Source organism: Leptodactylus fuscus, chromosome 11 (assembly GCF_031893055.1).
Source record: "Leptodactylus fuscus isolate aLepFus1 chromosome 11, aLepFus1.hap2, whole genome shotgun sequence".
Taxonomy (NCBI): Eukaryota; Metazoa; Chordata; class Amphibia; order Anura; family Leptodactylidae; genus Leptodactylus; species Leptodactylus fuscus.
In genome coordinates, this window is record NC_134275.1 from 51,815,850 (window position 1) to 51,832,012 (window position 16,163).

Below are 16,163 nucleotides of genomic sequence, written 5' to 3' on the forward strand. Positions count from 1 at the left end.
AAAGAGCAAGATAGGCTCGAAACGAAATGTGCAAATAAAGTTTGTTGATTTACCCCGGCGAGCGCGGTTCTTCTGTTCTTCCCTCGAGTGAGAAGGTCCACCCCTAATATTGTTGCCTTGACGTCTCCCAGATGTATATCCAGCTGCCGCCCATGTTTACCTGTGCCATCCATTCCTAAGATACACTGTAGAGGTGGTTGTGTCTCACACAACCCCACCAGGTGAGCGACCATTTGTTTCTGCTTACCCTGACTTTTTGATTAAAAAAATACTACACCAAGGTCGGCTCGGCGCCTCTCTTCTCTTTTTTGTTTTCTAGAACAGGTAGGGAATCTGTCAGTAGTGGAGCTGAATACAACATGGGTCTTGTACCAAGCCTCAAGAACATGCAAGGTCATGAAGGTTAGGCCACAGCAGGGGTGAACCTATCTTATTCGCCGCCCGAGGCGGACGACAGAAAGCCACCCCCCCCCACCTGGAGGAGGGGGCGGAGTGGAGGGGGCGGGGTGGACCGAAGGGGGTGTGGCGGAGAGGCGTTATCAGGCAAAGAGCAGGCAGGGAGAGGACCTGCTCTCTGCCTGAGCGTGAGGGGAGGCCACCGGAGCATCGCTGCGTCCACAGGGCCTCCCCAATCCACCGTTTGGTGACGGTGACGCTAAGCCAGTCCAGGACAGCTTGTCCTGGACTGGCTTAGGTAAGCAAAAATGCCGCCCTCCCCGGGGCCCTGGCATAGCGCCGCCTGAAGCAGTCGCTTCAGGTCGCCTCATGGGAGGTGCAGCGCTGGGCCACAGCTATTGAATGGAGAACAAAGAAGAACCGACAGAGAAATAATCACAGCCTACTCACTCTTAGTAACTAAAGCTAGCTCTGTAGTTTTGCCAGTGACCAAAAGAGAAACCGGGAGCATAGATTGTTTCATGAGTTAATAACTACTATAACTCTCTCACTACTGTGTTGTGTGTAAAGTGTTCCTTTACCAGTTCATTAAGTTGTCCTGCAAGGACAATACAATACATTGAGTAGAAATTGCTAAGGTTTTCCTGAGAGACTATGTATAGGAGGAGAAGGAGACTCCCTCCCCACAGGATTACTGCTGAATGTTTACAGGCAAGTCGTATTTGCTGTTTTTGAGACTTATCAGTGTAACTACATCCCACTACATTAAATAGATCTTTTAGTATTTTTTATTTCTCTATACTATAGTTGTAGCCTGATAGAATATTCTTCAGATTCCTGTGCCCTTCTGGTTTGCCAGTTCCCCTCGCTTTCTTCTCCGTAGAAGACTTCACAGTAGAGCCCAGCATATGATGACGATCGTACATTTCTGACTTGTTTTCCATGGCTGGTTAAGTCCCTTCTAAGCTTACATATTCTAGATATTAAATCCATGCACTCAGTGTACCAGCATGTTATATATGTTGGAACACTAATTCAGCATTTTAATTCTGCGGGTCCACAGCTCAAATCCCATCCCACGGATATTTTTAAAAATATACATCATAGAAAGAACAGAAAGGAAAAGGGGGATCTGAGCCGCAGTCACCGCAGCAGGGAAGCTTGATAAAACCGCTTTATGTGACCATTACAATAATAGGCCCCTTTGAAGTGAAAGCTATATGGGAAACAGGCAGTTTAACAAGTCCCCGGCCTGAGCTAAGTGCTGCTATTTCATAGGAGAAATTTGACTCTTACCAGATGCAAAAGGCAGGAAAAGGTTGCAAATAGCTTCATAGAATAACTATCACCAATTTCTAAAATAACTGCCAAAAATGTGGCCCTAATTTTTTGATGACTGCAACGATATGGAACAGTCTACATCGTGGAGTTATTTCTGATATTCTAAATAAGTACTGAATGCTCAAACTAAATAGAAGACTGTCATGCTGTAGTCAAAGAAATCGGATACAGCAGGAGAAAGATAACTCTTTCTATACCATTCTCTAGGGCTAACGGCTGCCAGTAGAGACCTTAGAGGATCTTCATGTGGTGTAATTGTATGGCAATTTAGGCTGTCTTTTTAGAGATTTTCTTGGTAAGTGGACAAGAGACACAGGACTCACAGGCTTTATATATGAGTGGTGGGGGAAGCAGGACTCACAGGCTTTCTCTATGAGTGGTGGAGGAAGCAGGACTCACAGGCTTTATCTATGAGTGGTGGAGGAAGCAGGACTCACAGGCTTTCTCTATGAGTGAGGGGGAATCAGGACTCACAGGTTTTATCTATGAGTGGTGGAGGAATCAGGACTCACAGGTTTTATCTATGAGTGGTGGGGGAATCAGGACTCACAGGCTTTATATATGAGTGGTGGGGGAAGCAGGACTCACAGGTTTTATCTATGAGTGGTGGGAGAAGCAGGACTCACAGGCTTTATATATGAGTGGTGGGGGAAGCAGGACTCACAGGTTTTATCTATGAGTGGTGGGGGAATCAGGACTCACAGGCTTTATATATGAGTGGTGGGGGAAGCAGGACTCACAGGTTTTATCTATGAGTGGTGGGGGAATCAGGACTCACAGGCTTTATATATGAGTGGTGGGGGAAGCAGGACTCACAGGTTTTATCTACGAGTGGTGGGGGAAGCAGGACTCACAGGCTTTATCTATGAGTGGTGAGGGAATCAGGACTCACAGGCTTTCTCTATGAGTGGTGGAGATAGCAGACAACAGGAAAACAGCATTTTACATAAATGTTGTAAATCAAATCATAGAAAGTGTTATTCTTGATCATACAGCCTTCTTCTCTAGACCTGGGAGATCCACGTTTAAAATATGTATCTGACGACAATGACATTCTTCCGTAGTCTTTAGACCTCTGTCTTTAATACAAGCTGCTGCACTGGATTCTTGGCAGCATGTACGGGAAGCAGCTGTTGTTTAACATGAAAGATCTAACTGGCATAACTGGAAATAATCCAGATAAATGTATATTAATAATCTAGTATTCCAAAGATTTTACTTGTAGCAAAGGTCACATTGAAGTGTATATATATATATATATATATATATATATATATATATATATATATATAGTTTATAAATTTATATTTAGCACCAAAATGGTCCTGGTGAAGATTTCTAGTGTGAATGTAACGGAGATATATGGAAGAGAAGGTTATTGGGGAAAACTGTACAATTGAGAAGAGACTCTAAGACCCTACTGGTACCTTTAGTCTTTTGGCCACTAACCCTAATAACTGACTTACACTTGCTATCTCTCTTGGAGTTTACTTTGCACCTAATATATGTCACAGACAGATTACAATAGAAGATAACACCACTGAGCCAACATTACATCCTCCACTCACAATAGATGATGTTGCAGCTTATCTATTCCCCTCCATGCACAGATCTCTCCCATAGACTTCAGTGTGTTGGCTTACTGGCTAGGGCCATGAGACTGCTGTAAAGCAGATCACTAAATGCTGTTAACAGAGTAGAGGAGCAGCTCAGGCAAGATGGCCGCCCCCATAATCATGTACAGAAAATAGAGTAAATAATTTATACCGAGAAAGTAAAGACCAATAACAAAACCGTATTTAGAAGAATTTCAAGATCTGGTTTAATAAATAAATAAACCAATTAAATTAATTAAAATAAATGAATGTCTCCGCATTCCCTTTAAGTATTAATAATGTTCCATACAGACGACTAATAGACCGCCACACCGCACATTCAATAAAATAAACTCATTACAGTTTTTAGTTCAAAGCCCAATAGACTCATAATCCGCAAACATTACATTCTGTCAAATTTACCACGGCAAATAATACAACATTTTGTGTTTTGTTTCCAGACGTATTCTAGGTATTGTACATTAGGATGGCCGCGCTCCAAACATTCGTAAATCCATTGTGCGGTCAAGGTTTCAAACGCGCTTATAATTCTGATGTTTCTGCATGTTGTAGGCTATGGCTGCTCACTGGGCTATCTAAAAAAAGCCATATTCTCTGACTGCTTTCTATGAAAAATGCTACACTGCGTCTTCGGGCTGAGAATCGGAGGATTTGCGCTTCATCCTGGCGCTTTTGTCTCCGCTGGAGGAGAAAACAAACACTCATTACAAAGTATTTACAAAGTTTCCGAAGCAACTTCCCAAGTTTCCATTCACCACTGTCTAATTGAATATTGATTCTGGTTCTCCTAAAATGCTGCCCTGCTTTGTTTTTCCCCCTCATCATTATATTGTAACATTAAAGGGAAATGATAGAACCGCTCTCATTAAGACTAATTAACGCTAAACAATGGCTCGGCATTTTGAATTTTAATTGCAGGGTCCTGTAAATTGTATTGTTCTTGGGAAGGATTTGAGAATATCTTAAAGTTTTGGTGAATTTTTACAAGAGGTAAAAGTAGAGGTCAGAAGACTCCTAATAGGAAGAACAGAAAGTTTTAAAAAATGTCCTAAAGTAAAAAACAAAACAAAACCCCAAATAGTACAAATAAATAAATAAATAAATAAATTTTACATTACAGACAGTACTTGTGGGTTATTGCAGGACAGTGTTCATATGAATATCTATACCTAAATATTTATTATGTACTTATGTATATACTGGTATATAGGGACAGTATTATAGAAGTTATATTTTTGTATACAGGAGGTAGTATTATAGTAGTTATATTCTTGTACATAGGAGTAGTATTATAGTAGTTATATTCTTGTACATAGGAGCAGTATTATAGTAGTTATATTCTTGTACATAGGAGCAGTATTATAGTAGTTATATTCTTGTACATAGGAGCAGTGTTATAGTAGTTATATTCTTGTACATAGGAGTAGTATTATAGTAGTTATATTCTTGTACATAGGAGCAGTGTTATAGTAGTTATATTCTTGTACATAGGAGTAGTATTATAGTAGTTATATTCTTGTACATAGGAGCAGTGTTATAGTAGTTATATTCTTGTACATAGGAGCAGTATTATAGTAGTTATATTCTTGTACATAGGAGCAGTATTATAGTAGTTATATTCTTGTACATAGGAGCAGTATTATAGTAGTTATATTCTTGTACATAGGAGTAGTATTATAGTAGTTATATTCTTGTACATAGGAGCAGTATTATAGTAGTTATATTCTTGTATATAGGAGGCAGTATTATAGTAGTTATATTCTTGTACATAGGAGCAATATTATAGTAGTTATATTCTTGTGCATAGTAGCAGTATTATAGTAATTATATTCTTCTACATAGGAGCAGTATTATAGTAGTTATATTCCTATATATCGGAGGTAGTATTATAGTAGTTATACTCTTGTACATAGGAGCAGTATTTTAGTAGTTCTATTCTTGTACATAGGAGCAGTATTATAGTAGTTATATTCTTGTACATAGGAGAAGTATTATACTAGTTATATTCTTGTATATAGGAGTAGTATTATAGTAGTTATATTCTTGTACATAGGAGCAGTATTATAGTAGTTATATTCTTGTACATAGGAGGTAGTATTATAGTAGTTATATTCTTGTACATAGGAGTAGTATTATAGTAGTTATATTCTTGTATATAGGAGTAGTATTATAGTAGTTATATTCTTATACATAGGAGGTAGTATTATAGTAGTTATATTCTTGTACATAGGAGTAGTATTATAGTAGTTATATTCTTGTACATAGGAAGCAGTATTATAGTAGTTATATTCTTGTACATAGGAGTAGTATTATAGTAGTTATATTCTTGTACATAGGAGCAGTATTATAGTAGTTATATTCTTGTACACAGGAGTAGTATTATACTAGTTGTATTCTTAACTATAAGAGCGGTATTATAGTAGTTATATCTTATATATAGGAGCGGTATTATAGTGGTTATATTTTTATATATAGGTGCGGTATTATAGTAGTTATATTTTAGTTCATAGAAGACACTTTGATAAATTTTCAGACATGCAATGAAATAAAAGGGACAATAAGCAATGAAATGAGAGAAATGTTTTATAATGTCTACAATTTGCTGTAACTTGTCATCAATGTGTGATAGCTGTTCTTTATATTTCTTTGTATGAAAAAAATAAAAAAAATTGCCCGTCTATGTAAAATACACAATGCTGATGATTTCCACCTGAGTGATGTCTATAGTTTTGCTCTGCATGAATACTATTTTCCTAGTCAGTAAATGCTTGCACCTCGATGGGCGTCTGTATCTTGATGGTAGTTTTCTAATTTGTCAAACAGATTCGAGACACAAAGTCTTCTGACCAAAAAACCACCCTGTTACACTTTCTTGCTGAAATCTGCGAAGAAAAGTTTACAGACATCCTGAAATTCCCGGATGAACTTGAACATGTGGAGAGCGCCAGTAAAGGTAAGAAGTAGAACTTGAGTTATTTTGTTACTTTTCTTGTTGATTGTGACTGCCTCCATCTTGTCACTGTCTCCTTTGTCCTCTTTGGCTTTTCCAACAATATGAAACTTCTTATAACTTCTAAAGACAAGGATTTAGATTCTGTCTGATCATTTATTCTCCATGCGGACAGTCAGACTTGATCTGTGGAAGATCCACTGGTTTCCTTTTCCTTCCAGGAGATTCTTGAGTCTTAACCACCTTCATGGTGGAAAGGAATTGATTCTCAAATCCAGCTTAATGATCTGAGGTTTTCATCTAAAGTTGTTGAAGTCTCAAAAATATTCCAATGACATTGATGTATGTACATACATACATACATACATATATATAATATGACCCGGACCTTCTGTAGTCGGCCCTAAAAAGGTATTGCCATCAACAATAAAAATAATGAATGATGGGTTGGACAAAGTTGCCATTCTACCTTTGTAGAATGGATGGAAGGCGATCAACAAGTATTAATGTATAGTTGTGATGGTGTGAAGTGGCCCATTGCTCTGGGGCCCTTACACTTCCATGTATCCCCTTTTATATCATGGCTATGGGGGATACCAGTTAACAAATATCTAGAGAGGGTGTCGCACCAGGGTGACTACGCCTCCGGACCAACTTAGTACCATCTTAAGAACATTGAGTTATGAACCCTCTTTACTATCCACCATAAAAACCATGCAACTGCATAGATAAGTGGGCACTAAGGGGAACATATTTTGTGTATTGGGGCAATAATAGACTTGACTTGGGACCCCAGAAATGCCAAATCTGTCTCTTCCCAGAATTCTTGACCACCTGCGTTATTCCTTCCACGCCATTGTGCCCCTTCATTGTCTATATGGTCTTCAAAGCTGAAGGTGGTGTAGGATGTCACCGAAGGGCATCAATCCGCTCTGACAACTTTCCGATACTGGATGTCTAATATATAACCTACCAAAGCGAACTTTTGTAGTGTAAATGATTTATTTCAAAAATAGTTTGAGTGCAATGCGTGCGCGTCTGAAGATCTGTTGAAGTCTGAGCTCGCTTTATCGCTTTGTGCTCAGAAGGTGTTTGCTGTTACTTCACTTAGAACTGCTGATTATGGATCACAATGGAAATAAAACACCTTGCCAGCATTTTGTTCACAATTTTTACTCTGCGTTTGCTGATACTGAGGTGTCGGAGTGATATTGTAGCAGCTGTTTCTAACACAGCCTGGCAGGGAGTAGAGCATCATTGTGCATGTGGCCGCGATACTCACATTATCTGCGTGTCACTATACTGCAAACGGCGTGCGGGCGGTGCTACTGACACCCTATGCAGAATAATCCGCTGCATGGTGAGCTGATGGGAAGAGGGAATGGGGATGCCTTGTGCAAACACAGGGTTAATGGAGGGGGCTATACACAATCTCCTCTTCAGCCCAATAAAGCAATTCTGTCATATAGGGGGCGCCCTACCAATAATCGTAATCTTCTGATATTGGAAAAGGAAATTTTTAAACCCATTTTATAAAAATATCACCCCTTGTAAAATGAGTAAGCCAAAACTTACAAGGTTGAGTAAGACCAACTAGTTATATTCACCTTTTCAGGACTCTGCTACATCTCGTCTTCTTTCATGGACGTTCTTGATGTATTCCATTCCTCTCCCTGATATCATCGGCTACAGGTCACTAATGATCAGTGGTTGGGTCTCATAGCCACAACACTTTGGCCCTATGCATCATGACAGTGACACCCACACATGTTGAGACCCAGTCCCAGGCCTCAAGGGTAACCTAGGGCCAATGGTGTAAGGGAGAGAGGTGAAAAACACTGTGGATGCCCAACGTTTTTTTTTATTTTTTGTTTGTTTGTTTGTTTTTTTTGGGGGGAGGGGGGTTATAATTATTTCCCTTTGGATTAAGATTACTATACATTGTCTCTTCCAGTCAGACTATTAACTAAGGTGTAGGGCCAGTTTATGACATTTAGTGCCATATTGAACTTATAGTTGCTGGATCAACCACTCACCCCTTAACTGCTGGTTAGGGTTGAGCGATTGGGATCAGAAAAGATCGGATTCCGATCCCGATCTTTTTTGTCGGGATTGGGGTCTCACGTTAGTTCCCACAATGCTTGGTTACTGGCCAAGCATTGTGGGAAAAGCAAACAATGTTGTTAGCTTTTCCAACAATGATTGGCCAGTAGCCAAGCATTGTGAGAACTAACGTGAGACCTCGATCCCACCCAAAAAGATCGGGATTGGAATCCGATCTTTTCCCATCCTAATCGCTCAACCCTACTGGTGGCCAATAGTTATGTTTTACCTCTGTATGGTTACTTAGTATTGGCCGCTCAAGGTACTATTTTACCACTCTCAATCACCTGAATCCTGCCTTCTATTCCCCTTCGTGATCATAATACGGTGGTTATGGTTTTCTGGTAGAGTCATCTTGCTACAGTAATTGTCCTTTATCAATCTGCCAGGGACATCAACACATTAGATGACAGTTTCACCCTCGTTGGCAGCATCACATCCACTTGGATTCGATCTTGGGGCATGCTTATCAAGGATTTCCTCCTATGTTTACCTCTTTACTATGTTGAGTAAAAGATCTATCCAATAAAAGAGTCATGGCAAGCTTGGACATTTCTACCACTTGAAACATCCCAATCAAGTTTTTACTTTGAAGGTCCATTTGGCAAGTGGTATATTCATGAATAAAAGTCATGGAGATGCCCAGCAGCAAAATATCCGAGCTGGAGACCTTCATTGGAGGCTCCAATGGTGGAAACCTTTACCCACTTACATTTGTAAGAGTGCTACTTATTTTAGGCAATGGTTGACATCTTTGTTAATTTTATGCAGAAGTCCACTTACATCCAGTCAGTGACCCAAAATAGATTTGCTTGGATTTGCATGCACCATGTGAAACTTTTTGGAAATTTCACTTATGTGCTTAAACGCACAACTTTTTGTCTGTTCTCCATCGTTAAATAAATCTTTTTTTGGCTTGAGTCACAAATCAAGCGCTTATCATAAGCTCTGAAGCTAGAAGCCGTAGTCATGACCAATCCTATAAGGAGTTTGTCTTGATGGTGTTGTCTAAGCTTCGAGGTCAGATATGTCAATATGTCAAAATGTGCTCATGGCGTCGAGAAGCCATCATTCCAGTGCGGTGAAGACCATGATTATAATGTCTAAGATGACATTTGATTAAAGATGTCCCCCAAAGCCAGGTGCATTGAATAGTTAGTCTGGGTAGCCTGTCAAAATAAAGATACACAGCCCCCGTGACTGAAGGACTCCAGTCTTTCATCTCCTCATCCAGACACTGGCCACCGGGATCGGTTTTTCACTCAGATGTTTACACCTTGAAGCCGTCTGCTTTTCTTTTCTCTTGAACAATTCTTTCTCGGAATGGCAAGCCTGGTCTTCACGGCTCGTACACGGCATCTTGTTCTCACAGAAAGATTTTAGTCTTGAGATGAGTAAACTTTTGTGCTGTCTTAAAGGGCAGGTCAACTAAACGCTTGTACTGTATAATGGCTGTGTGCAGTTCATACTGGTGTTATTATTTTAGATATCCTATTCTTAGTTATTGACCAGAATTTTGATGGAAAAACATTATTTGTAAAAATTTTAGTGTTTTTGAAAATTTTTATGCTGATTTTTATTAAAAAAAAAAGACACACACACACACACACACACACACACACACACATATATATATATACTTAAAATTAAAATTTGCTGATTTATATACTCCCTCTACTACCTGAATTTACAAAAATTGTTTTACCAAGCCTTGCATTCACTTCGGCCCCTGTAGCCTATTGAATGGGTGATGGTAGCAAGTAGAGTCTTATAGAGTTTGTCTTACTTACCTCAACTGGGTCCTGTGGTGAGTCCTTGTTGCCGTATGCGTCTCCTGTCTGATTTTTGGCAAGTGTACAAGAAATGGCTCCTGTCTTCAGGCATAGCCTAGTTGAGTAAGGACATGGCCCTCCTCCTTTTCAAGGCATCCTGTGTCCAAAGATGTTGGGGCTTCAGCTGCCCCACATCTCCTTCTGATTGAGGTTCATGCCGATTCCTCGCTCTGATCTTGACCTCAACCTTGTTCCTGATATTGTTTCTGTTATTAGATTCTTGGTACCTACTGTTCTACTCCTGTCTCTGACTCTTGGCTTCCTTTCTGACTATACTACTGCTTCACTAGTTCTACTGTCACCACTTGGGGACTTTTCCGGGGCCTACAACCTAAATGAAATTTTCTATTCTCCATGCTTTGAGTAAAGGGTGAAGAACGGGAAATTCTTTAGTCTCTGCAATACATTCTAGCCAAATGTGGCTTACAGAAGCCAATTCTCTGTTGAGAGACATATAAGGTTGAGCAATCGAGATCGGAAAAGATCGGATTCCGATCGGCGATCGAGTAAATTTCACAATCGCGATCGGAATTCCTATACCGATCTTTTCCACTGGGATCGAGGTCGGAGGTTATCTCAAGATCGGCTCAACCCTAAAAGTGACTTTTCCCATAGAGAAACATTGACTAGGGTTGAGCGATTGGGATCAGAAAAGATCGGATTCCGATCAGCGATCGAGCAAATTTCAAGATCGGGATCGGCTGGAAAATGATTTAAAATTGATCCTGAAATATCAAGATTGGCTCAATTCCAGAGACATACCATTTGGTGAAGAATTCTAGAAACCTAACTACTTTCTTTTAGAGACAGCACCATGACTGTCCATAAGTTGGGTCTTGTATTGACCCTAGTGTGGCCGAACAGTCACATCAAATACAAGCTGTGGACTGGTGTGGTGCTGATTTGGGAAGAAAACAGAAATATGTTTATAATTCTGGAATATCTGGAAGAAGGTCTCCACATGAGGCTTGAGTTTTAGATGTTGTCGAGACTGAGAAGGCTAAACTAACTGGAAGCGAAAGTCATTGTGATGTCTTGTTTTTGACGTTTCCTCCTTGGCTATTGGTTATCCTTGCAGGGTTGGTTTACCTTTCATAGGTCTATCATGTATTGGTGACTCTGGTTGAGGGTTGACCTCAACATTGCCCCCCTAGAGGTGAAGACCAACCATTTCTGAAGGGGATCTTCATTCGGTGTATGGTCCTACAGTAATGTTTCTTGCACAATGTGAGAGTCTGTTGTCAGTGTCGGGCTGTTTGCTTGTACCATCCCACTGGAAAAGGGAACGAGCAGGGAATAGACGAGTGTTATAGAGAGGATGCCGAGCTTAAATAGATCTAAACACTGATTTACCTTTGTAGCTATGTATGATCCAAGGGTTCACAATCGCTGCTGACACTATAAAGGATGGCTCCAGATATACCGGCGTGCTTTTAGAACTTGACAACAATGGTTAATGGTGTTTATTGTGGTCGCAACGGAGCCTGCTACTAGAGGGATGAAGCACAAAAGGGAATTTTTGATCAGATCGAAACATTACTTTTCAACTTTTAACTCTTTATGTCACCACAGGTATAAAACAACAAGAGTACGTCTCAGGTAAAGGTTCCCAACAATGTCGGACTAAGGCTCTTTGGTCCCTCCAAAATCAAACTGGAGCTTATCCTCTAATAACCCCTAGGACATAGACCATAGTACTCTTCATATTTGGGTGTCTATTGCTGGACCATTACTGTGTTAGAACCTGGGCTCACCGGAGGGTCTTCTAGTACTCTGGTGGCCCACTTGCGTCACAGCGCTGACGAATGCCAGGATGCTACATACAGCATTCTAGAGCATTGGCTACATTATGGCAGGGGACATTTGGGCTAGTTCAGATGAGGCAAGTTGGCAGCGGAATTTGACGCAGAATCCGCCTCAAAATCCGCTGTTCCCATTGTTCCCTTCAGTGGGAGCAGCTCGCTTCTTTTTTCTGCTAGCTTGTAGCAGAAGAAAGAAGCGAGCTGCCCTATCTTGCCGCGGATCTTGCGTTCATTGGGCCTAATCCATCATGGAATGCCACAATGGGATGTCAGTGCACTTCACCGGCATTCAGTGATGGAACCCCATGTGAACTAGCCCTAACACTGTATGGGGACCAAATAAGGGGAATTTTTGATCTACCAATGGGGAGATGTGTCCTAATTAGGAGGTCCTTTTGCGTAACCAAAGATTATCGAGTTGGGTAACTCTTTTTTTTTTTGGGTGGGGTGCATCTTTCTACAGTTCGCCTTGGGTAGCAAAGAGGTAGAGAAAGGTTCACCCCTCGTTACACGTCATCAATAGAGATGAGCGAGTACTATTCGAAACATCCACTTCGAATAGCACGATCTCATAGGAATGAATGGACGCAGCCGGGGATGGCATCCTGCCACTTAACCCCCTGCGCGCTGGCCGCTCCCATTCATTCCTATGGGAGCGTGCCATGGAAACTACCATTTCGAATAGTACTTGCTCATCCCTAGTCAACAATATAAAGTCTAGGACAACCCCTTTAATTTCAATAACCCTAGGAATATACCATATTATACAGATCAGTCTATGTATCATGGGGGAGGAGGTTTCTTCTACAGCAGATAGATCTTTCCTTCATTGCTGCAGTAGATATACGTACATGTCATAAAGTGGTAGTCACCCAGATAGGAAGATAAGCGGTTGCTAGGTAACTGTTACTGAAGAGTCCAGCAGGGGGCGTTGTAATATAAGAAATAGACTCCGACATTGCAGTCCTTGTAAACTGTGCACCTGTCATAAGCATATGGATGTCCCAATGTAAAGTGTAACTCTCCCTTTAAGCGATTTTCAATGCAGCGTCTAGTGCGATCTCAGTTTATGAATGGACGACAAACCGTAAATCCAAAATTTGGTGATTTGCTCACTTTTTGCAGCGATGCTCCGTCAGTCACTCACACATTCTCCTCTGCACGTCTCGACCGCTGAGCATTGTACCACTAATTAAAAAAATACAAACACGGCGCTGCCGCCGGTAACACGTGATCTGGCATCTGATGGATGCGGCGTCCGGATTTTTCCCTTTGATTAAAAAAATAAAAAAAAATAAAAAAAAATGCAAAATTGAAGAGAAAGGAAAAAAAAATAGAGAGAAATGTTAATTAAAGTGGCGGGCGGCAATATTACCACATTTAGTTTTGCACTGACAAGCTGAATGCAGATGAATTTTTCGCGAGTCCGTCATTACCGCTCTTTATTCACAGAATAAAACCGCACGATTGAAATGTGGGAAATAGAAAACAATACCGGGCACGCTCGGCCGCTGAGCAGCTCTTTATTATTTTAGGTTTTTCATTAAAGTTTCATTAGCTTTGTCCTAGAATTTATATGGAGATCATAAGGACCATTCTCCTCTAAAATAACAAAAAAAACAACGTGATTCCGCTTTTCATAGAAAAATCTGGTCCTGGGAAAGCTGGGTGATGACTAGTACGGATGACAAACTACAGTTTCAATAAAAATATATAGTGATTCAGCATCCAGTCTAGTGTAGACTTAAAAGATTTACATACTTTAATTGAGCCATTTAAAATTCCACAATCACCAGAAACCAGTAAAAAATAGCAAAAAGACACAGCACTTACATATAGACGATACTTGGGTTACATAGAACAATGGATACACGAAAAAAACTTTAGCCGCCTACGCGTTTCAGGGTCAAAGCCCCTTCCTCATTTACCACCAGGCAGTCACCTGAATGACAAAATCATTGAGAGTTGCGAGACATCCGTCCCGGTGGCCATATTGGAACAGATATGTCTAGCAATTTCATACTCAAAAATTTAGTAAAAGTGGGTGACTCCTGTGTTCCTGTATGATCTTAAAGATGACCTCCTTGTCTCCGAAGCCCAACTTATCTGATCGGTGCTGTCACCCTGAGCATTTTGGTGTCTTGTTTATCCATATCCGTTCAGCTATTCCACAGATATAAGCCCTTTTAGTGTTGATACAAATTTGGGTCTACTAGTCAAGTAGGCGGGAACACTTTTCTGCAGGGGCGTGTCTGTGCTGTATGTTATGCAGTGAAATCTTAATTTGTATCAACACTAAAAGGGCCTATATCTGTGGAATGGCTGAACAGATTTCGATAAACACAGCGCCGAAATGCTCAGGGTGACAGCGCCAATCCGATGATGGATGGTCATTGGGATTTTCAGACCTCATGACGGGTCCTCTTTAAAAAAAAAAAAAAAAAAAAAAAAATCCTTATTTTTTTTACAGGTCATTACTGAGTGTTCCTATAGAGGCAGCCACATTATAAATTACAGGAAGTTTCCCGTTAGATAACCTTGTTAGCATGATTACTGCATCGAGCAGCGCTAATTAATTTAGTGTTTTACATACCGGAGAACACGATCGCCGTGATAACCTTTGGAATGGATTTTTTATTTCACTCTTTTACGTTAAATGAAGCTTAACTTTCACAAGATGACTCAAAAAAAAAATTGTCCCGGTATGAAGTAGCCCGGCAAGTATCTCTGCGGTGCGTTAAAAATAAAAATAAAATAGGAAAGGGTTAATAAAAAGTGCGATTAAAGTGAATGAGTGACCAGAAAATGAGCTATATTAATAATATATCCTGCAATATCCACTCTGGCCACTAAGCCTAAAAGTAGACTGAGACTTGCCAATTCTGTAGAGGATTTTCTTTGCGGCAGTCACCTAATTTACATCACAGACATGATTACAATAGAAGATAACGCCTCTATAGATAACACCACCGAGTGGACCCAAATGTTGTAGAGCCCAGCACAAACGATTCTGATCTGGGAAAGCTGGGTGACAACCACTATGTCTGCCATTACTCTGCAGTTGTTGTGGGTGTCAGCAATGTTTAGGTTTGCCATTCAGGGGCCTCTCTGACAACCACTTTGGTGGCCAGACAATAGCGGCAGCACTATTAAAAATGGATTGAAAAAATTCTTAAAGCAAATTGTGATTTTCTGCAGTTTTCTGCGGCAGATTCCAGGGCATCATTCATACTGTCATGTTGCAGGTATCTGCACGCGCTATTCCCAGTGTGTTTCGCTGCGTTCCACTACAGCAGGAATACATAGAGCGCCATTTATTATTTTTCCTATAATGTGGCAATATCTATTTGATTAGACGCCCCCCCCCCCCCCCCCCTGAGTAATAAGCGCACCAGGAGATCTCGCCTCGCTCCGCCACAAGACGCCCAAACATAATTATATTTATTAAACCGTACTTTATATCAGATAATATACCGCCAAGGAGAAGGCGGATGAGAGCTGAAGATACAAAGTGTGACAGGATGTTGGATAGGGATATATACTTTCCCTTTAAATCTATTTGGTGATGACATCACTGGTTATGTTACCTTTAATAGATCAACTCTAATCTGTATTTGTTTCCTGATTGTAAATTTTTTAATTCTAATTTTGCCTGCTCGGTTTACAGCAATCAGTGTTCTGCTTTACAGCATAGTCATGGCCATCAGCAGCCATGGTCTGGAACTGACTCATTGAGGTTGATAGGAGAATTTTCTGTGCAGGGAGGGGGGAGATAAACTCATCATAAAGAAAACAAAAATACTGCCATATAGTACACTATCAAAAATACCATTCACTGCATATATGACTAAAGTAACATGCAAATTCAAGGCAACCAGCCAGGGAAGGCATTTAAAGGGATACGGCATAAGCATCCAGAGCAGGATACCTTAAGATTTCCGCCTAGACATAAATTAATTCCAGCATTTATTCCTAAAGATAAATTAAATTTTTCAATTCTGTCATTCTTTTCCATTCACATATTCAGTCTTGTCTGAATTGCACTACCCAGCCTGACCACGTGGTGTGCTGTTCTTAGATGACATTAGAAATAAATCCACACCAAATGAGTACAATTCTCAAA

At 40.4% G+C, this 16,163-nt stretch overlaps 1 protein-coding gene across 2 annotated transcripts in view; it reads left to right on the top strand.

Moving 5' to 3' along the window:
* Positions 1-16,163, top strand: part of DIAPH2 (diaphanous related formin 2) — an 824,584-nt gene that overhangs the window by 449,598 nt on the left and 358,823 nt on the right. For both annotated transcript variants that reach the window (XM_075260108.1, XM_075260109.1), the window contains one exon: positions 6,177-6,306. In XM_075260108.1, the coding sequence (XP_075116209.1) occupies positions 6,177-6,306 (130 nt within the window). The remainder of the gene's footprint in view (positions 1-6,176; positions 6,307-16,163) is intronic.